This window comes from Hippoglossus hippoglossus, chromosome 24 (assembly GCF_009819705.1).
Source record: "Hippoglossus hippoglossus isolate fHipHip1 chromosome 24, fHipHip1.pri, whole genome shotgun sequence".
Lineage (NCBI taxonomy): Eukaryota > Metazoa > Chordata > Actinopteri > Pleuronectiformes > Pleuronectidae > Hippoglossus > Hippoglossus hippoglossus.
Window position 1 is genome coordinate 7,463,782 of NC_047174.1, and position 24,668 is coordinate 7,488,449.

At 41.8% G+C, this 24,668-nt stretch overlaps 1 protein-coding gene across 1 annotated transcript; it reads right to left on the minus strand.

The window, feature by feature from the left end:
* Window positions 1-212: 212 nt before the first annotated feature.
* Window positions 213-8,041, minus strand: nr2e1 (nuclear receptor subfamily 2, group E, member 1). The gene is made up of 9 exons (XM_034580811.1): window positions 7,411-8,041; window positions 4,660-4,805; window positions 3,829-3,916; window positions 3,259-3,494; window positions 2,554-2,700; window positions 2,136-2,232; window positions 1,871-2,020; window positions 1,534-1,639; window positions 213-1,263 (listed from the first exon to the last, which is right to left on the minus strand). Exons 1-9 carry the CDS (start codon window positions 7,469-7,471, stop codon window positions 1,101-1,103), a joined length of 1,194 nt encoding a protein of 397 aa, XP_034436702.1. The 5' UTR covers window positions 7,472-8,041; the 3' UTR covers window positions 213-1,100.
* Window positions 8,042-24,668: the final 16,627 nt, after the last annotated feature.

The following is a 24,668-nucleotide window of genomic DNA, read 5'->3' on the forward strand; positions in this document are numbered from 1 at the left end:
ACTCATAGTGACTTGATTACTCCTCATGTAACAATACACTAACTCGTTACTAAAGCAATTGTATTGAAATTGAAATATACTGAAATTGTATGAAACAATGTCCACAAAATTCAATCTTGGATGAGCAACACTACTACTCACAATGACGTGAAGTGCAAACCTGCTTTTTAACTGCAGCTGATCGTTCATACATCTCGATGATATGAAAACAGTTTAATTCAGTGTATTTTATTCTCTTGGTTACAACTCTAAACAGTTATAACTCTTAAGTATTTACAGCAGAATAAAAACATCACAGGTCACAAAAATATCCCCAAGTGCTGAATTTTTTTTCATCCAGTGTTAGTGTCTAACTTCACAAAGTCGACCTAAGCAGTTTAATGTTGCGCCTCAAACAGGACACACCAACACAAACATGGACAGTTACCACTTAAATACAAACATCTTCAGATTAATGTACTTTTACACTCAGGGGTGGGGCTGGAGGGGGGGCAATGCAGGCGGATCCTTTTAAAAGTCTTTGCCCTCTGTGCCTCCTTTATAATTTGAGTTGCCACCTCCTCATCGATGCCCCCGTGCGTTTGGTTTCAGCACCGGATCGAGGGACAGCGACTCGCATCCCCCCCACATTACGCATGCGCCATCTTTTTTTTTTTTTTGGTTTCCTCCAGTGGGACTGAACACAGCAATAAAAGATGTAATTGGTCATCAAGCTCATTGGTCTCACAGACACTCGAAAAACTTCGTTATATATAACAATTCTTTGTCAGACAGGTGCTCTCCAGAGTCTTCAGGCCGTATTTAAACTGTAGCTTTCAGTTTCATAAAGTCACTTCTATCATGAACATTACAGGCTAATCCTTAACTAGACTTTTAACTGGCTACTTGGTGAATTCCAGCTTGTGTTGCAGTCTTTGTTTCAATGGAGCCTATTTTTTAAATATAGCCAAAGAGATTTTGTGCTTAGCGAAAAAAAAAAAAAAAAATCAACCCATGGTTACATCTGCTAGGATTTGTCATTCTGTCGACTGCTGGGTGAGTCTCTGCATGGGCCTTCGGCTCAGCTCTTTTCCATGCGCACTGGACAGATGGCGAGAAATTCATATATCGCTGGACTTGTACATGTCGGAGAGGAGCCTGGTGATGGGGACGTTCCCGATGGTCTTCTTGAAGAACACCTCCTCTATGGTGGTGGGGTTGACGGAGCGCAGCGCGGGCAGGAGCAGGAGCAGCTTACCGAAGCGACAGGGCTGAGTCGGGTACCTGCAACACATCACCGGGGGTAAGAGAAAGAAAGGAAACACGCCCTGTCTCTGGGCCTCTGTGTGTTCACTAGCAGCGTCTCCAATTAACACACATCTGGGCCAATATGCTGCCAATTGAATAAAATGCTGCACCTGCATGTGCAAGATTACAGGAAACCACAGCGCCTTATTGCCTCAGTAACTTTATAATGAACGTATATAGGCTGCAGGGGGAAGGTGCCTCGTGTGAGTCAATCCTCACAGGTTCATAACGTCTCCTGTGTCTCACCTGGTGTGAATGTAGCTGTTGAGAGTGAGCTGCGCCTCGTCCTGTAGCGCAGCGATGGCGCTGGCGTTACGGAAACTTCTTAACTCGGTGCTGCCGTGCGTGGGAACTGAAAGACAAGAGGCACTGATTTAAAAAGGTGGCTGGTGTGTTGCATAAATAAAGCCACGAGGTTCAATTAGCCACTCGAACTTCTGCTGTCATTCGATTCCCTCTGCAGATTTAGGTTTAGACAGAGAGGAAAGGTGGGCACTCCAAAAGAAATAATGATGGTTTCCATTATGAGCCTTTAAGTTAAATGACAATGCTGAACTACAACCTGGGAGATGATGGCACTCACCAGCTTTGAATGTCACGATACATTTTAAACAGGCGAACTCCGTTGCATCCAGACGCATCTGTCTGAACCGGGTGACCACCTCTTGAAGTGCTTGAATCTCAGACATGATTTTATTCATCCGCTGGGACTCTGTGTTTTCAGTGTTCATTCCTATTAATACAAATAGAAACGTGTCATTACGCAGGATAAATGTGCAGTCACTGACTGTTCTACATTCATGAGGCTGGTCGTTGCCTGTAACCAGATAAGAGTCTCGTATACGCACCAGAAACAGCGAGAAGAGTTGTGGAGTCCACAGGAATGGCCCACTGCGCGATGCCAAGAACAAATAGTTCCCTCCATGCGTCCTCCAGCAGAATCAGCTGCGAAGAAGAAGAATTTCAGGGTTAAAAACTACATTGAAGAGCAGAATCAAGCATTGGTTTGGAATAGTTTAAGCCCATTTGATCGTACAGTATCACAGTAACCTGTGCGTAAAACCTGTTGGATTCCATATTACGCACAGTGCTGTTCTCTTGGTTAGGCCTGTGAAAGGCCCCTGGCTTCCATCATCTTACATCATATCGACTATAACTATATAGTTACTTTCCTATAGACCCATAATATGAAAACCAAATCGAAAGCTTGACAGGAGACGTCTAAACTCTTAAACATCTCGTTCAGCCCTTCAGCCCACAGTGTACCTGGTCAGATAAAGGCAGCGTGGAGAATGCGGGGACACTTTTCGCCCACTTGATGCTCATGAAGAGGAGGCGCGCCGCCGACTCGCACACGGACTCCGTCGCCACCTCGTACAGATACATGGGGGTCCCGTTGACTTCGTGGGGATACTGGAGGAATGGGAATATCATCATTTTCATTAGTATCAGCAACAGCTTGTGGTTATAATGAAACTGCAGTTCAGAGAATTGCTGCATATTTGACGATGATCAAACTCCAAGCCCCAGCAGCAGGTTTTTGTAATTATTAGTGTTGCCTGTGGAGGATTTACAGGGAGAAATCTAGCCTAATTGGCGGATTTGTGGCTCTTAGCAGGCTGCTAAATCGGAACAAGAATTTCAACTTCTCACCCTTATCCTAAAAAAAACTGTAATCTTATAATAACATTTGGGAATAATACAAATATCAATGGGATATCATAAACTATTAAGGACTTGGGTTAGGGTTAGGGTTAGGGTTATATTCTGATAATTCTAGGTTTTAAAAATGACTATAATTGACCAGAAAAACCCGAAGAAAACAGATTGATTGTTGATTTCTATTTATTAGAGATTCACAACAAACTAACTCTTGAAAGTAAAGTAGAATATACAAATCCAAGGAGATTAAAAATAGGGGGAAAAAATTAAAATTAAATAACTGTTAAGCCATCTCAAAATGTCGCCTACCTTCGGGGTGGGCTGTGCCAGACCAACGATGGCCTGTCTCTCCGGCGTGGTGGCCACGTTGCTCATCTCCAGGTTGTGAGGCTCCAGTTGCGTGACCGTGGTGAAGAAGGGAGGGCCGGGCATGGAGGAGCCCGAGAAATGGGTCGACGATCCGTTCACCTCTTTGTGGCCCCGGAAATATAGGGCGACCTGTTTGCGGATGGTGGACGTCCGGGGGCCCCTCTCGTGCTGGACGGCTGTGAAACGGGACACAAACGTGCAGCACATGAGCGGAGGAGAGGTCCCTGCAGGAGTAATCACTTGTTTATCTACTTTTCTATGTTTTATAATTATTGCATTTATTTCCAAACTATTCCCTTCAATAATTCAACCTCAAAGTGCAAATGTTTGTGATTGTAAAAAAAACAATTCTCTATAATCAGTATGAATATCCCTCAACAAGTAAATACTTTGTAATTATCACTTTTGCGCCTGGATCATTAGCCTTAATGCACTTTTCCCACCTCCAGTCCAAACACCGTTGCATGGCGTGTGTATGGCCAACGTGATAATTCAATTATGCCCATTTACCGTCTTTATTCATGTTCACTTCCAGACACTTCTTCAAGCGGCACGCTCTGCACTGGTTTCTGTGAGTTTTGTCTACGGGACAACCTCCCTGTGCAGAGAAAGGGAGAGAGAGAGAGAGAGAGAGAGAGGGAGAGGGGGAGAGAAAAGAAAGGGGGTTTATAGCTTCCAAGCGTCGTGCTATTATCTGCCTGGGAGGCCAATCTGCAGGTGAAAGATCGTGCTATTATCGTGTAGTTATCGACTACACCCCTGCGGCTCCACTGCGGCCTGATCCCGCGGGATAAGTACTCCATCCCGCCCTCTGCTGCCTAAATCCTCGCCTTCGAGTCATCACATTAGATTGGATTACACCTGATATGTTACAGCAGCGAGGTGTTTAGCCCCGACGCTTAATGGCCCCAGGCGTGACACAATTAGTCTCATCAAGAGAGACTTCACACATGCGCCACGAGAGTAAAGCAAACAGAAAACATCTGTGCGTAAATATTTAACCTCTCGTGCGTAAAGCGTCAGTTCTGTGTTTTTGGATGAGACTTGGAGAACAGAGCACTCGTATCTCCCTGGAGATTAATGCAGTGCTTGTTGCTCGGGTATCATTTGGTAAATGTAAGATCAACTAGAGGCACTGGATGCTCTCTTGGTTTCATTTTTAATGTGGCTCTTTTTTTTTTTTATTCCCTGTGTTCGCCTGTACCTCCATCGTGCTTCATAAGAATAACAATATAATGAAATAATCAAACACACACCCACATATACAACCAGTTTGGGCCAACTTCAAAATAAATAGAACATGAGGATATATGACTTGAATAGATTGTGCGGAGGCCTCACCTGGGAGCCAGATTTACACACGTAAGTCCTGTTTCTGCGGATGCTCCTCTTGAAGAATCCCGAGCAGCCGTCACAGGCGTAAACACCGTAGTGTTTCCCTGAGCTGCGGTCGCCGCACACTTTGCATGGGATGTCCAGAATCCGACCTGGGGACGGCCCGTATTTCAGTTAAATGAATTATCAAGCACTGCGGCTACACTCAGCTCAATTTCAAACGAATACAATTCAATGGCAACTTGCTTCTTTATAGATACAAAAAAAACGTGGAAACATTGCAAAGACTGAAACTCCTGCTTGCTTTTGCAATTCACCCCTGCAAATAATTTGAAGTTAGTTTTGCAGTTGTTTAGCCATTCGTTGATGTACAGTAAACCCCCCCCAAAATGACCTTATGTTGTGGAGATGAGGACCCATCGTCCTGCAAATGACTTGTTTTTGTCGGACAACCCCACAACACACACACACACACACACACACACACACACACACACACACACACACACACACACACACACACACACACACTGGACTTCGCCCCGCGCCCCGCTCGACCATGGGAATTCACTGCGTACATTTCAAGAATAAAGTCCGGTGGGAAGCGTCATATCTGAGCTCTCTAAGACAATAGCCCGAGGGCGCACAATGGAGACATTAGGGGAAAGTGTTAACTTAATGATTTTCCCCCATTGAACCTCGTCTGACTGCCTGGATCTCGACAAGCTGCCAACTCCCCTTCATAATGGGACTCGACAGCTGCTTTATCCCGCAGGTCTATAGGCCCCAGGATTAGGGAGTGACACTGCACCATGAGAATAATGCGCACCAACTCGTTTCACCAACTCAAATGAAGTGTATGTAAATCGACCCCGGTGTAGATGAAAAAAATGTGATTATTTTTTTTTTTTTGGGGGGGGGAACATTTGTATTCAAATCTATTAAAAAAAGAAGTATGCATATGAGGGAGGGTGTTTTATTCTGGAGGGAAACGCCGTCTATGTAATTACACTGACGTTTTGCCACCTGCTCATTGATTCACCAGTGACCCGTCAAAAAGGGTGGCATGGGAATAACTCCCCAGCAGCAAGAAACAATGACTCCAGGGGAGAGTTATAGGGCTTGAATTGGCAGATTATTAAGAATCAGAAGGCCATGCATAGGCTTTCATGTGCGGGCCACAGCCGTGCCACTGCTATAAGATGGAGGGAGACAACTTTATGTGTTGTATTTATGTCTTTTTGGGGTTAATATGAGCGAGAATTGCCTGTTGAGAGTCAGTCACAAGAATTAAAAATAGCAAAAGAGGGACGTCCTCATTTCTAGTCTGTAGCTCAGGTACATAACCAGCTAGAAATGTCTTGTAAAAAAAATAATTACTGTACTGATTAGAGTCACTTGTTGACTAGTTTCATTTCAATCCCCAGAATAAAACCTCCGTGCGTAATTTAAATGAAAAACGAACAAAATGGCGCAGAAGCTCGTCGCGAAAAACAAAGTGCAAACAAAATGTAAAACCGTGTTTGGTGCAGAGTCGGTTAGATAAAAAATGACGCCCGGTTATGTTGTGTAAGGGGGGAAATGTATTTAACTTCCCGCTGTGGGGGTCCAATTCGTCCCCATTGTGTGCAGTAATTGCTTGAAGATATATGGCATATTCCATTAACGTAATCACCATCAAGGCGAGAACCTGCTGAAAGAACTGGAAATTAAGTTTTATACTGAGAGAAGGAAATGTTCCTCACACTGACCACCCATAATGACATGGAGCTGCAATGCTGTGGGGCCAGTTGTTGTATTCGAATCTAATTTAATGGTTAGAACACAGCAGAAATATAACTTTTTTATGCTTGAATAACACGTTTTTTGGATTTGGTAAAAGATGCAGAAAGAAACACACGCGTGAATGGAAAAGAAAATGTAATTTCTTTTAAAACAAAAACAATAGGCAACTTTAGGGCCTTACATGATGAGAGATTCCATTTGAATTAATTATGAGGCCTTGCACAGGGATAATTGCAAATACTACGAAAAAAAAGACACCCAGTGTAATTTAACCCAGCACATAAACCCCTAGACATCCTTCAATATCACGAGGAAATCTTAAAAGGTTGAATTTAAAAACACTGAATAGCACTGGTGGGTTTGAGTGCAGAGACGCCTGTGTGTGTGGGCACAGCATTTACAGACACGTATACTGTTTTAATATTTTTCTTTAAGTGGGTTGAATGGCAACACAAGAGAAGAATCTCCTGTAGATATCTCGAAATCAAATTAAGAGTAAAATATCCTCCAGATCACCGTTATAATTAGTCTTTACGGAAAATGAAATTACAGGCAACAAGTGTCATCAAGAAAATGGAGAGAATGAAAAGGAGAATTCAGAGCATGGACGCACTTTATTATATTTCTTCTACAAAACAAAAAAAAGCTTGAGAAATATGTTGATTTAATTTCCAATCAGCCTGAATCCGCTTTTGGCTCGAGTTTATGTGAGTGTGTGTGTGTGTGTAAATGAGTGTGTGCGCACTCGGGGGAAAGAAACAGATATTCCTCACACGGATCCCTCCTCAGTTTTTGAACGAACACGAGGAATGAAACTATTTGAATTAGTGTGTTAAAGCAGTGGTGACACGAGAGTGAGAGTTGGATCCATGTGCAGCAGCTTTATGTTGACTTTAAGTAGAGAAAGGCCTTTTTACAAACTGCTGCTCAGTATTCTCCAGCAGCGTCAGGGAACACAGAGGCGACACTTACTTGATTTGACGTTCAGAATATCCAAACAGCCACTTGTTGAGCCGGCGGGTTTGCTCATCATGGATACTCGACGTTATTAAAAAACAAAAACAGCTCGGGGTGAAAAAAGAAAAGTCCTCTTTCTCTCTTCAAATCACTTGTTCTTTCAGCTCTTCACCAGCAGCGACGAGATCTGCGCGTCCAAGTCCCGCAAGTTGCTCAACTCGACAAGAGTTTATTTCCGATCGACGAGCCCGGTAGAAGATACTCGGGGGTGCATGGTATCAGGCAGTCTTCGCCTCCGAGGTGCAGGGACTTCTGACGGGAGGAGAGGCGGAGTGCAGCCCCGAGGGACAGAGGAGGACCAACGGCGACCGCAGAGCTCCAGCTCGGTGCGCAACAGCCGGTGCACAAAAGTTAGGAGATGGAGAGACTGTGCCTGGAGCGCGTCCGACCAACCCGCAGCAGGGAAGAACAGAGCAAGAGAGAAAGAAAAAACTGATTTCTGATATCGTGGCGGATGGCAACTTTTTAGAAACCAAGACACGATGTGACTTTGTGGTGCGAGTCCCCCAAATAAGCCTCGGTAATATCTGTGAGAAGTGTCAGGGGAAGGCTGGAGGGTGGAGATCTCCACTTCCTTCATCCACTTGGCTTTCTACTCCAAACTCCAGCCTGACGTCACTGGCGTGTGCGCGTGTGTGACTGGTGGTGTGAATGCGTGTGCAGGAGATGTGAAGTGCCTTGCTCATTGATCCAGAGGAGAGAGAAAAAACACGTGTTGCTCGTTGCACATATTTTCTGCAGCATTTTGAATTTGCGTTTACTCCATATTTATTTATGTGAATATCTCACGAAGGGGTTTGGACGTTTGTCTGTGTTACGCGCTGTGTTTTCTACGGAAGCTCAGAAACAATCACGTCTGGTTCCATGTGTTAACATCAGGGAGTGAAGTGCTGAATATAGACACTGATCATTCAGAACTGTCAACAGGTAGAAGAATACAGAAGATGTCACATTGAAGACTGGATCTGTGTCACATTATCACAATACATTCTAAAGAACGGATTCCACCAAACGATTAACATTAATTTGGTAGAATTGTTATTTCTTTGAAAGCCTGATCAATTCGTTTTTTAATCCGTTTTTAATCTGGTGTTTTAAGTGTCGAAGTAACAAACTATTTAAAAAGTATAATGTAGCAAAATGTGACTTTCCACCATTACTGTCATTACACGACTTTCTCCTATTTTCAACATTATAGCTTATAATGAGCCACATTAAATACATAAATTATTAATAAATTAAAACAAACCAATAAATAAACATCCAATCCAAAAATCCAATCCGAATAAGAGTTTAAATAAGAGATAACGATAATAATCACAACATTTAACTTATTATAATGGAATTTTCTTGTTATTGTTATTTTATTTTTTAACAGTTTCACACATAACTCCACATTGCACTGAGCACTCTCATTTAATAATATGATTATATACTTTTTATACGTTTTTAACATGTTTTCGCCTCTATATTAAACTCCACTTTCCCCTCAACTACTTTTTACACTTCTTTGATGCATTTTACTGTCAACACAATTTATTTTTACAATTTGAATCCAAATCAAACAAAAATATCTAAACCAATCATTATTATCATCATCGTTATTCATTCGAATTTTCTCAAACTCGTGCGTCTACAGGTTCTGGTTTTCCCTCCACCCTCGTGTTGCACACCTCCCAGCACCCCCTGCCTGTAGCCGGTGACTGGCTGCTGGACACCGGGGTGGGTGCACACCGTGCTCGGCTGTCCGGAGGCCGTAGGCCGCGCGCACTGACACTCTGACCTTGACAGCTTGCTGCGCTTTCACCGGGTAACTCCAGAAATCCATATTCTGTTTTTAATTGTGTTCATTCCCACGGTACACTGAAGGCCATATGGACGCACAAAGTGTCGATTTAAGCGGACAGGGGCGAGGCGGAGAGGCGTAGTTAATTGCAATTAGCCATTGTTGTGTCTTTCAACCTGCCCTTTAGCTGAGCAGCTCCGGCTGGAGACTAACAAGCCTGAAGAGAAATCACTATGATATTCCTTTTGATTTTTCCTGCAGAGCCACAGAAAGCCTTTGCTCCCGGTTTTTGTTATCTTCTATAAATAGTCCGCACAATAAAGGCTTCAATGCACCTTTATCATTAAGACTATTTCACCGACTTCTCCTATTTTTTGAAGGATTAGCTCTTTGTAGGTAACCACCGCGCCTTTTTTTCATTAATTAGCCGAATATGACACAGTCAACGCCCCAAACACCAGACTCGACTTGACTGAATTAAAATCACTAGAAATCACGTTTCCATTCTCACCGATCAATAACACTTTTTGCAGTAATTTCTGAAGTGTGTGTGGTGTGTGTGTGCGTGTGCGCGCATGTGTGTGGGTGGCTGCCGGTGTGGGCGAATGGTGAATGTGTGACATAATCTCCTTAACTCGTCCTAATCCTCGTCATTCACTGATAGCCTTTACACAAATATAACCAACATCATGGTTGCCGGGGTTGCCTCTTTCACTTTTTTTGTATTAGTGACTCTGTTCTCCTCTAGCAGTCAATGAAATGACGCTAACAAAGGGGGCAGTGGATTGTGTATCTGTTTTATTTTATGGGTGGGGGGCTCTGCATCAGTATGCGGATACTTGACGCATTAGAGGATCGACTTTAACAACTAGGAACAAGTGAGTGTCCAACAGAAGTCATTGCAAAGTAATACAGAAAGATCATTTGAGAAAAAAGCTATAAAAAATCAATTAAACCAGGTGTAAATGGGATGTTGTCATGTTTTACGCACGTTTACGCACGGCTTGATTTCAGTTTTTTCCCCCTCAGCTCATGTGGAAATGACTAAATCTGAGTTCTACTCGTTTAATGCATCAATTTAAAATATTTAAAATCACCCTTTTTGATTTACAGTGGATTTCAGATTGTTGCTGCGGTGGGTGATCATCGCCTGCCCGTGCGCCATAGTTAAACCATCTTTTTACGCACTGCTATCACTTGTTGTGCAGACCTCTATATCCAACCAAGCGTAAAGCAATTGGCTTTCGGGAGAAGTCACTAAGCTCCAGAGAGCAAATAATGGGGAGCAAATAATGAAGGAGACTAAAGGCCCACACTCTTTAAAATGACCAGGGAGATCATTGTTAGTCATCTTACAGCCCCACTGCTGGTGTTTATCAGCAGATGATCGCCTCCACTGTAAAGCCATGGTGAGAGATACAGTCACTACAGTGTGATGAGTGCTGGGATTCCAGGTGACACAGGCAACTTCTTCAACATGTCAACAGGCCTGTCTGCGATAATATTAATACTCAACAGTGTTAAATGTGATTACACTTTTTAAAATAAGCGTAAAATATGGAGCCTGGTTTCAGCACCAAGGACAGTTCTGGAACAGAAGTCAGTAAACATATGGAGGTCACCTGTCTACGTGTTCGTTTGGATTTTAAAGGGTCTAAAGTCTTGATTTGTTTAAGAAATCAATGGGAAGTATAAATCTGACAGGGATCTCGTGATTGCGTTTAAGCTTTTCATCTTTATTTTACAATCTAATCCCAGCATTTCAAACTGTGACTGATTCTAATCCACTAATTGCTCTGATCCCGACAATCACACAGACACGGGAATTAAGCCAATCAGGATGCAGCATTGTGTTTGTTCTTTAACTTTATAAACTGAAATATTGACACCACTTTCCAATATATCATTCTTTATAATGGTTTTCAACGGCTGCATTAATGGGTAATCAGCTCAATAATGCCTCATTGACTGGGTTGCCAGGTTGTTCAAAGAAATCCCCCAGTGGGTGTTTATCCTCCAGCAGGATCCTTGACACTTTACCTTCAGCAAAACCTGAAGAAAATCGGAAGAAGTTATAACCACGAATAACTTCAGTCTTAAGAGCTTATTATAAAGTGTAGAACCCACATAATTATTATTCTAACTGCTGCATATCTCAGACGAAAAAGTGTTGAAGCTGGCAACCCGAATGCTGTCCTCCTCATAGACCTATAACTGATCTAATACTTACCTGTAAAGAAATATCAAATATGCAGAATTAAGATGAATTAATTTGTTATGCTCTACAATTACAGCCTGTATTTTAAAATATATGGGGACACTTCAGCTACTGCAGTAAAATAAAAGTTATAATAATTTTCTCATTTATTTACTTGCTATTGATTGCTTTGTGTAAACTTATTCTATTAAGGCCAAGTGCACATTAGGATGATGTCCCTGTTTTTCTCACAACACCGTAGTTTTAGTGAAGAAAATCTATTTTAGTTTCACCAAATATGACAAATCCACTTAAAACCGACCCAATCAATGTACATTGTTGTGACATAATTCTACTCAAGTATAAAGACTGTATCTGTCGTGTCATAAGACAACGTCAGTCAACAGGTGGGGGTTATTGTTTTTCACACTGGCAGCTTTATTGGTCCCTGTCAGCTTCCCCCTGGATGTGTTGGAGCAGAACTTCATTTATCGAGAAACACAGTCATTATGTCAGTTACAGTAAATCCATGCTCTCTGGCTTGATTTCCTAAAGTCCAATTCCCTCAGGACCTCCACTCAAATGACTGTAACTCCCGATGGTCCTCCACTGGTGTGTAATCTAGATCTACACACCCCTGCGTGCACACCTCCACATGCACAGCAAAAAGGAAGACAGAGACCCAGACCCAAACCCAGAAACCCACAAGTCGGTGCGGTGCAGTTGGACGCTCTGACAAATCTATTTGGGGCAAATTGTCAGTGAGAAACTTCCGCTCGAACTGCCGTGGACAAAACTGGCTGTTGGGGAGAGCAAATCCCGCTGCATGAGGGTGGGGGACAATGGGGGGCGAATGTGTTGATGTGCGGCCGGTGGCTGGGGAGGGACAATGGACGGATTAGTCAGTCCCCTGGCTGACTGATTTGAGATGGCTCCTCTCAGCCTCTCACCGTGGGGAGTCCCATTGTCCCGCTTCTGATTCCCACTTCTCACAAACTCCAAACAAAAGTCAATCTCTTTCTCAAGGGAGGGGGGGAATATCGACCCGTGTTTCAGCTGGGGAAAGTGACTCAAAAACTTATTTGCAAGAGATGGCTGACTCTCTAACTCCCCTTCTCCTCTTTATGTCTTTTTTCCCCTCCTCTCTGCCTTCATCCTCTTCATTTGCAGTCTTTATTGCCCGCTGGTTGTGGTGGATAGTGGGATGTTGAATGATCCCGGGTTTTCAGACTCGAGTGGGGCAGGGGCACCTGTTGGAGGCTTAAAGGCGGCTTTGCGGCCGGGGTCATTAATATTAAAATATACAGAGATGCCATCACGGGCTGGTCTGAAATCGGTCTGATGTCGCCCCTGGGTTCCCTCTCTGGATGGATCTCTGCTTTCAGTCACTCGTGAAGAGCCTTCTTTTTATTTTTTCTCCCCCTGTCTTCTCTTTTTCTTTTTCCCCCTCCCTGAAAAGACTCGTTAACAAATTATGACAGCTGAGTAGAGGGGCTTAGTCTGTTCACACTGCAAAGACAAACATGTGAGAGCCAAGGAGGCCGCCATGTGATCAATGTATCTACAGTTTGTTTTATATTCGGCCTGTGGTGTGTGAAAGTGCCAGGATTTGCAACAGAGTTGAAAAAACAGGTTTAAGTCACGCAGAGGTGACTGTGATCAAACACATGTAAATATATGTAATGAAGTCAGATGCTCTGTAACATATTAAATATGACGCTGACAAACACTGGATTTCCCTTCAGGAGTTTGGGTTGAACTTTTAGTTCGTTTTTTATAGATTCACACGATAATTAAAATCAAATCAAAGGGACAAATAGGCCAATAACAGCCTTTCACTCCTCATAGTCAGTCATTATAATATTATATGACAACATTAATGATCACAACCTAAATAACCAGAGGATAGGTTGTAGAAGTTAGTCATTCACTCTGAATTTAACAGCGCTAATTACATTTTAAAGCTCTTGTGTTACTTTATTCAAACCTTTTAATACTTTTCTTTATCAGCAGACATATTATAATACATGATACATGTTAAATGTTCAATTAGAACTGTTAGAAATTAGAAGACAGACTCTCACTCACCTTAAATATTAATGTTAGTATGAATCTCATTTCAAAACTGCGACTCTCAGGCATTTCAATTTAAAATAAATTAAAATATGAAAAACAAATCTGTTTGTGAAGCCACTAATGTGGTCTCCTGTTGTTGCTTTTGAGAACCTGTATAATAACTTAACATTGCATTATGTTGTTTTCAACTTCATCTATTGTTTAGAAGGCAGATGTTTGTAGTTAACTGCTCTCTGCTCTGAGGCATCGTCATCGTGATGAGAAGTTCAATTTGTGCTTGTTTTCACTAAACTGGTGTCTGGTGATTTAACATTTCATTAGTTATGGATATGTATGCTAACTTTGGACTACATTATATTGAGAGTTGCTCCTGATTGTCTATGTCCTTCCCATTTACATTGTGGTGTATTGCAGTCAACACCACCACTGTGATCCCTCAGCTGAAGACTGAATATTACTGGCAGCCTATTATTATAAAAGTAGACGTTCACAAGACAAACTTTGAAGATCTCCAGACAAGGCATACAAAATCCTTTTAATGATTTAAATAATATTTTGTGCCAGAATATATATAATCACCTCTTCTTTTTCCCTCACAGAAAAATCCGGAGTCTGTCCAAATGCAAAATATAACTGTAATCAAAGGTTTTCAGTTTCCACGTCTTGTTTCCACTCTTATAAGTTGCATCCTGAACCGTGTCCGGCTTAAAAAACTATGGTTTAAATGTATGATCATCAACAACAATCCATTCAGATCAGCAACAGATGAGAAACGTGAAAACAGCCTCTGAGCGTCAAACTCGCAAAGTGTAGGGACTTTCTGCTGCCCAGTAGTGGCACAACAAAGCCAAACTTCCACGTACTGTATGGGCTATGTGGCATTCTCTCACACACACACAGTGTCTAAATGAGTGTGTTTAAAAAGCAGCAGCAGCAGCAGCAGTGTGAGCATGGTTGCGGTCGTCAGACAGATTAAGCACAGAATGGCTGTCATCAGCTCCTTTCACAGCCCCAGTTCACCTGGAGTCACTCTGACAGTCATTCTGCTGTTTATCTAGCTCTGTTCAGCAGTCAGTCTCGCTTCCGCCCCGTTTCTCCTGATCCCGTCCCGCCGGCTCCGCAGGTCAGGTTCAACGGTCACGGTCTGGGGGTCACCGTCTCCACTCGTCATTAACCCACGGGGACCCTGGTGCACAGGAGCTGTCATCAAGACCCTCACACTCACCTCACAGCTCTTAATACACACCCACACACACACACACACACACACACACACACACACACGGGGGACTGTTGATTCATTGATAGAATCAGGGCATGTGACCTCGTCTGTATTCAGGCTGGGCTATAATGTGCAGGATGAGGCTCTTTGGAGAGGAGATCTAGGTCAGTGTATAAGTGTGTGTCAGGTGACATGATGGGAATATTGATGAGAATGTGTCATTTGTGTTGTGAGTGTGTTGTTGTCAGTTCTTTGTATATATAGTAAAGCCTGGAAATTCCCTGAAGTATATTGGCCTGGCTGATTTATTGATCTAGCTTCCCGATGTAGCACCGTGCATGGGATAGAAACGCTGTGGAAATACTTGGATGTTGAAATGAGACGCGTTTAGATTCATGATTCAAGGACGATTCGCAACATGAACTGATTTGTTTTTACAAGATGGCGTCTCACTAGAGGCAGCCTGTTGTCTTTTTTTTTTTCAACTTTTCTATTTCTTTTTACTGGCAAATGCTTCCAATGTGGGATCTTTAAAAGAATGAATCGCATTCCATCGCATCTTCACGTATCTCGTCTTAGTCTATCGTATCGTATCATATCCCATCGAAGGGTATCTCATTTTATCTTAATCTAACTTATTTATTAAACAAATTTTATATATTTCATGCACAGAGGCAACTCAGAGTGTGTGCTGGGTATCATTGGTTTATTTCGAAGCGAACATTCACTCACATAATTTGCTTGTTTTGCACTAAAATGCATTAAAATATGTTTTTACTCAATCGTGACACAACAAATTAAAGTGATTGAAAGATTTGTTGCTCCGATTATGCTACTGCACAATACAAATGATTAATTATTATTATGAATATCAACACTGTTCTTATGACTGCATTTATAAACAGTTACAATAAAACAATTTAATTGAGTCTTCACTTGTTCATAATGAAATAAATGACTCTATCTGTCCAGTTGTGATTAAACAAAGGCACACGGCAGATTGTGTGAAGTTGTTGTGTGAGGGCCTTTCATACGTAGTTGTGTTTCTATGGGACTTGTTTTTTTGCCTTTGAAAGATGAAGATGAGGAGTGATGAAAGCAGCTGGGAGACATGGGGTCTTTTAGAAACACCCAAACAATGACGAGGGCAAGGAGGCACTTATTATTTTCTTTTTCCTCATATTCACCACATTTTTCTCAATCGTCCACCCCACCACCCAGCAGCTCAGCGCTTTCCCATCCTCAAATTCCCTCAAAGTTTCAGATGCTCCACGACTCCACAATGCCCAGATGCTGTCCTTTAGCCCCTCCACCCCCCCCTCAACCCAGAGCTATCATTCATAACCTTTTCTGTGGAGCTGGGAGTGAAAGAGGTGGGATAAGGGAGAAAAGGGGGGAGCGGAGAGCAACATGGCAGCTTATTTAGAAGACTTCCTTTATTGGAACATGTGCAAGCAGTTCACTCACAAAGGACTTAAATAGGATATTTTCTGTTCCCTATAGTTGCTTTCCCCTTTTAAGTGCCGAGGCAAAAAAAGTAAGTTTACAACTCCCTCCTCAATGGGGGCTCTTCACTCTCAGGTTGCGGGGACCTGAGTGACCTAGGAAAGTTAATTAGGAGGCGAACAAAGAGCGAGCTGGAGCAGAATGCCTCGCCTCTCCTCCAGCCAAAGATGTCATCCATTAATTAGGAAAATCTTTAAGGTGGCCTTATTGAATTTACAGAAAGCCCTGTGGTTGGCGGGCAACAGTTTTTTGATCAAGCCCTGACTCAAACAATGGCTTTCTGGGGGTTAAAAAAGAAGAAGAAGGGAGGAGATTGGTGGTAGAAGAAGAGAGGGAGTGAGGAGAAGCAGGGGGGGGAGAAAAGAAACGTATGGGTTTGCGGCGCGGTACAGTTTAATGGTGGGGGGGTGGCTGCCGATTGTGACAGCTCAGATTCACATGGGTATGGGGGGCATAGTTTGGAGATGATGTCATGCAAAGGCAACCTGGGGGCTTGGGAAGTAAGAGGGAGGGAGGAGGAGGAGAGGGGGGGGTGCTGAGCTTGAGCCACAGGGGCCACTCAAAGTTAACATCGCTGCCTGCAACCGGGCCAAATCCTTTTCTTCTCGGCCCAGGAGAGGCTTTCCTGAACGCCAAGACCTCCACGACTCCTCCTACTCGCTCGTTCACAAATCACGGCTCGCTTTTAAGGCTAACCCCTCGCTAACTGACCAGCTAACTGTCTTTTTCTTCCCGGTCTAACCGCCCATTAATTCTAAAGCCCACTATGAATAACTATCGCTGGATCACAAGGAGCAGAAAATGTTGCTTTTACAAACTTTTATGTATCATTTGCTGTTACTTTTTACCCCCAAATCGTCTCTATCCTTAACCACAATTGACTTTTAAAGCAATTAGGATATATTTCAAATTAAATAAAAAAGATATGTTGTATTTGCTTATTTAAGAACAAAATCAAAAGATAAATTTCACCTGAGGATTTTCTAGTTATCAAAGTGCATTGTAAATCCAACAGCTAATCCTAAAAATCAAATTCATTTCTTTACGAATTTCATTTTAATGACACTTAACTTTTAATGAATCTACTTAACTCTCTGTAACAACATACAAAAATGGTTGTATGCTTTTCCACATGCATTTCTGTTTACACATGTCAAAGGTACCGGGTGGAGGAGACCTGTGTCCACCAGCGGTGCCGCAGACCAGAGTTTTGTTGCATATTTTACGCTGTATCTCCCGACTGTGCACGAGCGAGCACGTGCACTCTGAGAGCACTCGAGTGACGTCGTGCACACATTTCTCGTGGCTGCTGAGGCAGTAAAGGATTTCAACAGTTTGTGGAGGTAACAGGCCACAAAAGGCAGTGAAGCAACAATAAATTAGAGAGAAGAAGAAGAAAACCGTTGAACATTATATTCTGAAATAAATAATCCTGTTTGTGAAATATTATTTAATGTAGCAAAAATGCATGTTAGATTAACTTTTATAATAACGTTTTAAACAAATTTAAATTAAATATGTATAATAATACAAAACACTTAACTTTGTAGGGGGGAAAAATTCCCAAATTCCAGAGTATATTTTTAAATTTTTTAGGTTTTTCTACAACTTTCTTTTTTAATAGAATTACTAAACTAGTACACAACTATCACAACTACAGATCTGTACAGTTTAAAATTTGAGTGAACATTTAAAAAGTGAGTCTATCTCGTCAACTCCACTCTGACATCCTGGAAATAATAAGATGATCCTTTTCAAAGAAGAAAATGTGCAAGACCAGCAAACCTTTACCTTCAGTGACTCAGTAAGACTTTAATTCAGTGGGTTGCATCATATTATATTGGGTGAATAATAATGTTTCTTAGTAAAGAAGTTCTTTAAAAAAAAAAAACTCTTTATGTCTATCATTCATGTCAGAGGCCAACATAACATCACACAAGTCCTCGGAAGTGGAACGCATAAATTAACTGGACTTTGATTTCAGTGCTTGTGGTTTATTTGCTTTAATCACAAAGTCAGAAAAACCCACTAAAACCACTGGAAGCAGCAAAGAAAACACACACCTATACGTCCAGATGCTGAGAATCACATGCATGTTCATGCTCTGTGCTGTCACGCTGCTCTGTCCATGCATCTACTGGGGCATGAACCCCCTCATCCCCCCTCGGTGGGGGACTAATTTGAGGGGAGGGACGACGTGTTTTGTTGCTTGTCAGAAACAATCACTCCCGGCCCATTACATTACAGCACATCGTGCTTTCATTGCTGTAACACACTGGGTGCTGAGAGGGGGGGGGGGGACCATGCACAGGAATCATCAATTTTACTAATTTGAAAAGATAAAAGGTTGATGAAAGTGGTTTAAAACAGACAGATGCACATGTTGGACGCCACGGTTTATTTTTGGGGAACTATGCAAGTAAACTTCTGCTGGAGTTTCTTCTCCAAGATGCAAGATTCAAGTGAATAACAACTTTATTTAGAGAGTGCTGCCCCCACCCCTCTCCTGTCCTCTGCACCAGCCCACCCGTCCCCTCTCTGTTCTGTTTGGGCACTGGAGGTTGTCAGACTGGGTTTATGTCCAGTTCACTGGAGCTGAAAGAAGTCAGTTTCGTGTCTTGTTATGGAACAAGACGTCTCTGCCTCTCAGGAGTGATGAGAAGTGAGTCTGGGTGAGCAGGGTGATCAGGGAGCAGGACCATCCCCTGGAGGCGACCAGCAGTGAGGAAGTCAAAGCGGCTTTTGTGTCGCTGCTGTCGGCTGCGTGTTTGGTAATTATCCCCCCTCTATATGAGCACAGACCAGTCTTTCCAGGAGAGATCCCAGCCTAACCGGCCCACGGAAGAGTGCACAACACACCATCAACACAGATTAACTTCTCACAGTGCTGCGGAGATGCCTGATTGAGGGAGACGTGGCAAATACATGAAACTCTCTCTTGTGTGACGTGCCAATGATGAGCAGATCTGGACGGTCAGACTGTGTCAAACTGTTGCAGCGCTGAGACAGTGACACCTGTAGAGCTGATAGACTCACAGTCACCACATCCATGCTGTTCCTTGCTGACATTATTCTAACTCAGAATATCATGCAACTTAATGCAACTTAATTCATGTAGAAAACTTTCAAGATCCCACTTAGGTTAACATATAGTAGCAATGGAGGTAAATATACTTTGAGTATCAAAACTAAAAATGCTACGTTTGCAGAAAACCTTCTCCTGTGACTGACATATTAATACATATGACATTTTGTGACTGTTAGTTTTAATGCATCAATGTGTGAGCAGCATTTACAATTAAAAGGTTTCCAAACCTGAAAAATATCATATATAATTACTTGTTAACATATCATAGCAGTCACCTTAAATCCAAATCTCACACACTCATAGAAATCAGATTTCTTTTATCAAAATCCATTAATTATTCTCTGAGAAAACTGAAAATGTTCTAAAAGACCCTACATGTTAAAGAGAGTTAAAAAAATGTCCTGGATCTGCACCAACTTTGAATGACTTCTTCCCTGACACATACTGCATCCTACCGCCAAGTTTTGTGGAAATCTGTTCTGTTGTTTTTGTGTTATCTTGCTCACAAACAAACAAACAAAACGACAAATGGACAGAAAAACACAACCTGCTGGTGGAGGCAGTAAAACCAACAGGGACGTTCAAAGGGGAAAAGTCTCTTTGGTGAAACGCTACCAACTCAACATATGAAAGATGACAGAGTTTTGTTCGGGTGCCTTCTCCAAAATAGTTGGAAACCACTGAGTTCACCTTTAGGAAACTTTGTATATCTAAACCTGAAAAGTAGATCCATCCGTCCAGATGCAGCGTAAAAAGTAGAATATTTAGAAATGGAAATCTTCAAATAACTATTTGTCGAGCATACCTGTTAATCTACGTCCATATTTCAAATATACTGTTTCTACTCGGTCACTTTCATCTGCAGCCTTATGGTCAGATCTGCTGTGCCCTGATTGCTCGACTGTATTTTCCTGATCTTCCTCATCATCAGCATCAACACTGCCATCACAGTATCAATGTCTTCATCATCTCTGCATCTCTGCTCTAACCACCATCACTGTGATTCTCAACATAATATCCTGATAATCATTGTCATCATTTTCTTCTTCATCTTCATCATCATCGTCGTCACTCACATTTTCACACGTATCATACTTACCATCACTGTCCACTTGTCACTCTTGACATGATCAGCAGCTTCACCATCTTCTCCAGCTCTACTCTAACCACCATCTTCCTCATGCAGACTTAGGTCTGCAGTGATCTACATATTCATTTATCTTCATTGGTTTCACCTTCGGGAAACCATCCCTTCAAGATGGAGGCTGCAGCTGTAGGATACCAAGAGAGGCCAGGACTCCTGATTGGCCAGACTAGGGCTGCCTTGGGTGCTAAGTGTGCGCTGATCAAGTGGAAGGTCATTAATTTAAATCGTTTACAGGAGAACCTATAATATTATGATTGATCGATTGAACCAGGCATTGACTCCAAATTGTAGACGCCGTCAAACAAGCAGATCAAAGCACAAAGAGTTTCCTGTAAACTGGTCAAGCAGCGATATGATTTTGTGTCTTGAGGAAACTACTTGTGTCTGATTGGAAACCACAATATTCAAACTAAATTTCGTACATCATGTAAAGCAAAAAATGTAAAAAGTTAAATTTGCAAATTCCGACTTAAACATCAGTTTGTACATTTGCATCATTTAAAATGCCGGGAAGGCCAACGCTTTACTCAGAGTTCATTCCAAAGATAGAAATGTACAAAGCCAGTGTTAAAACCGAATACATAGCTAACTCTGACGGGTTCACAACTGATGATGTGTCCCTAAATTCCACAGGGGGTCACTAACATCTGCTGCTGGTTCGCAATTTGTCATTAATCTAGTTTGGATTACCTTTAAACGTAAAAGGGATATTCACCATCTTGTCTTATTTAAAAAATATATGACATCTTTGTATCTAACAAACAAACCTGCAACCTGAAATCTAAAATGTTGGCGACTAATCACTGGGGACCATCCGATTCTCCCATTAAAAGTCCTCCATTTAAACCCGGCTCAGTTCAGTCCCTTTCTTTCAAAAGGCGCAGAATAGGCTTGCCTTGATCTGCGTCAATTGTCATTCCGGGGCTCAGGGGCACTTCGGTGGCCAGTATAGCGGGCGAAGTCAGGGCTAATCCCTGGAAAAGGGGAGAATCACGGGAGAGGAGAAAAGCAACAATAACCAAGTCAAGCGTATAAAATGAAAGCGAAATCTCTATTATCACTCCCCGCAATTCCCAGCGAAGTTGTGAAAATCGGGGTTAGTTTGTGATTCGAGTCAGACGCTGGAGGGAAGAATATGGGGGTCCCCGCGGGTTGAGAGACTCACACGACGAAAAGGGCAATATTCTGGAGAAAGGGGGAAGAAGAAAGCCCCTCTCCCATCCCGACATAACCATTAAATGCAGTCTGACTTTATGTTGTATAGAGAGGGGGGAACAAGAAAGGAGGCACAGTTCTCCGATGAAAGAATGAGGTTTTTGGTGGATTAGGGACGGCCCGAAGGATGAAGAATAACTTCTGCATAACTTTACAGCTATTTTCTCTCCCCACGCCAAGAGCCAAGTTTAAGGCTGAACTGGTTTGAGTTAACCCCTTTGTGATTTTTCTCGTCTGAGACACTCACAAGGAGAGGACACATGGGCCGATCACACCTCAACATCTCAGATGCCAGATCTTAAGATAGCACAGCTCACATGTGCGGAGCTGAAACATCAGACAATGAGGTTGTGCACCTAAATACATTTTTTTAGGTCCTCGTGCTTCAATGTTCCGGCCTCTGAACCAAGAGAGAAATACTATAGCCTAGCTTCCATTGCACAGCTACTTCTCTAATCACCAGTTACTTTTTTAAATTAAGATTTTACATGAAACACCTACAAGATGAACTGAAACCCTTGTTATGTTTAACAAATCTGTGACTTACTAGAAGTTCCAGCTCCTAATGATCCAGATGGTTTTCTTTAAATTGTTTTTAATGTAATTGCAGTAGTTTAAACAAGTAGTTTGAACTAGTTTCACCTCAATATGCTACAACTGGATTTTGACACTGTGCTCACACAAAGACGCATCATACATTACATTAACAATCTAATACGAAAATAGTTGGAAATAGGCCACGTCTGTGTATTGCATACATCTTGAGATTGACAGACATGCATTTTGTTGCAAATTATCTCTGGAAAGGAGAATTTGTCTTTGTCTGCATATGTTTTTTTTATCGGCAGGATTACACAAAACGTACTTCACAGATTTCCATTAAATTTTGTGGAGGGGGTGGAGCATGACCACAAAATGCTGGTGCGGATCCAGGATTTCTTTTTCACTTTCTTTAACATTAAGAAATAGGGTGATTTTAGACATTCAATTCATGGATCTAGCCGACTGATATTAATCTGGTTTAAGTCAATTAAATGTGGTTTCATAAGGGGGTTGTTGGGTCTGGGGGAAGTATCTCTTATGTATTTTTTACCAAAGTAGGCCCTTTTAATCTTTGGTCTTCTTAATCCCAGATCATCAGATGTAAAAGCTAATGCTCCCCGTCTTCTTCATACATATCGTGCTCCAAATCTAGAGTGGATCCTCGGACTGAGTCTTGCCATCATCACTCCTGAAGAGCTCTCATCTCCACCATCGTTTAATTTATGGGCCTAATTAGTGATTTTTTTTGTCCTCTTGGTTTTCTCCATCCATCACATGCTAATGAAGGCATTTTTCTGCCATCTGACAATAACGGTCATCTCAAACAGGCTGGTAATGATATGCCGATTTCACTGAGCCCAGTGCTGCTCTGATGCTGATTAGCCCGGCAGAGGAAAAGACATCTGAAGCTCTATGAATAATGTGATCAGTGCAGACTGAGACTCACCTACGGGTCTATATGTTTTATTGACGCATACACACACAATAATAATTACATATTTATACATCATATTTATTTACAAGTTTATTACAAACGACAAGAAATAGTTTGTGTTATCTATCTATCTATCCATCTATCTATCTATCTATCTATCTATCTATCTATCTATCTATCTATCTATCTATCTATCTATCAATAGTTTATTATTACAAGAATATTTCAAAAGACAAGAATGAGTTGATACTATTTACGTTGCAGTATAAGTCACTGCTCAGTGTGTGTGTGTGTGGGCTCCTCCTGGTCTCCTCATTATTTACAGGGATTTTGACATCAGACAGTTTTGCACTGTGGGCTCTCTGCTCACATGCAGGGAAATAATCACAGAGTCAAGGTAAATGATCTGGGCTCCGGTCCTGATTGTGAATATTGTCAGAAACCCCCTCGAATCAAGCGGCCGCAGTCAATGGTCGTTAATGTGAAATTAGTGGCTCTTGATAACTCGCAGGCCGCATCAATTACGCAGTCATCAGGGCTTAATGAAAATGAGCGGGGGAGAATGTGCACGGCATTAGAGGCCTATTCTGATCCGTGCACGCAGCCCGAGCGCCGGGCTAAATATGGATTGTGGCCGTTAATGCTGCTCTCAGTGCACATGGCACCAGCAGCAGCTCATTAACTCTTCTTCGTCTGACCAAAGTTCACCTAATTGTTCAGATGTTCCCCCCCATTCCTTTATTATTCTTCAAATGTGGCTCCCAGAAAGAAGAAATGATTACAACCTAAACCCTCTGTGCCTCTGTATGTCCACCTGGTTTACAGAATATAAAGGCAAAAAGCAGATATACACGTTATTATCATTATTATTGTATAGATAGATAGATAGATGAATAGGTATTATCTTATTGTATTTTTATCTTATATAAAGAATTCACTATTTCCTTGGAGAGGGATTTAAAACAGCATGTTATAATCAAAGTAATGAGTTGAATATATTCAATATAAATGAATATTATATGATTATTACCTCAGCGTTACTAAATTTATGATTATAGTCCTAGAGTGAAAGATTAGTGACTGATTTCTGTGAATTTGTGCAGTGAGTGAGGGTAAAAAATTATTTTCCTTAAATGTGTTAAAATGAGTGATTTGATTTTTTTGCTGAAAGTTGAGATAACTCAGCCACTCAAACTCTGATGTCATGAGGTTTATTTACGTTCAGGCAACATGATGATGATGATGAAGATGATGAGGATGATGTATTTTTCCAAGTAAAAGAGGCAAAAGTCAAAGCAGAAGCCAAATGAATGTAAACCAATACATTAAGAGAGATAGTACAAATGTAGTCTGTTAAAACAGGCTTCTAAAATAAGAGTAAAGCAAGTGTATATAAACTATAGTATATAGTATAGTATAGTATAGTATAGATGTTATAGATGTACTCTGACTTCCATGGCTTCCATGGCTCTGATTCCCGTATTGAGATCTCGCGAGAC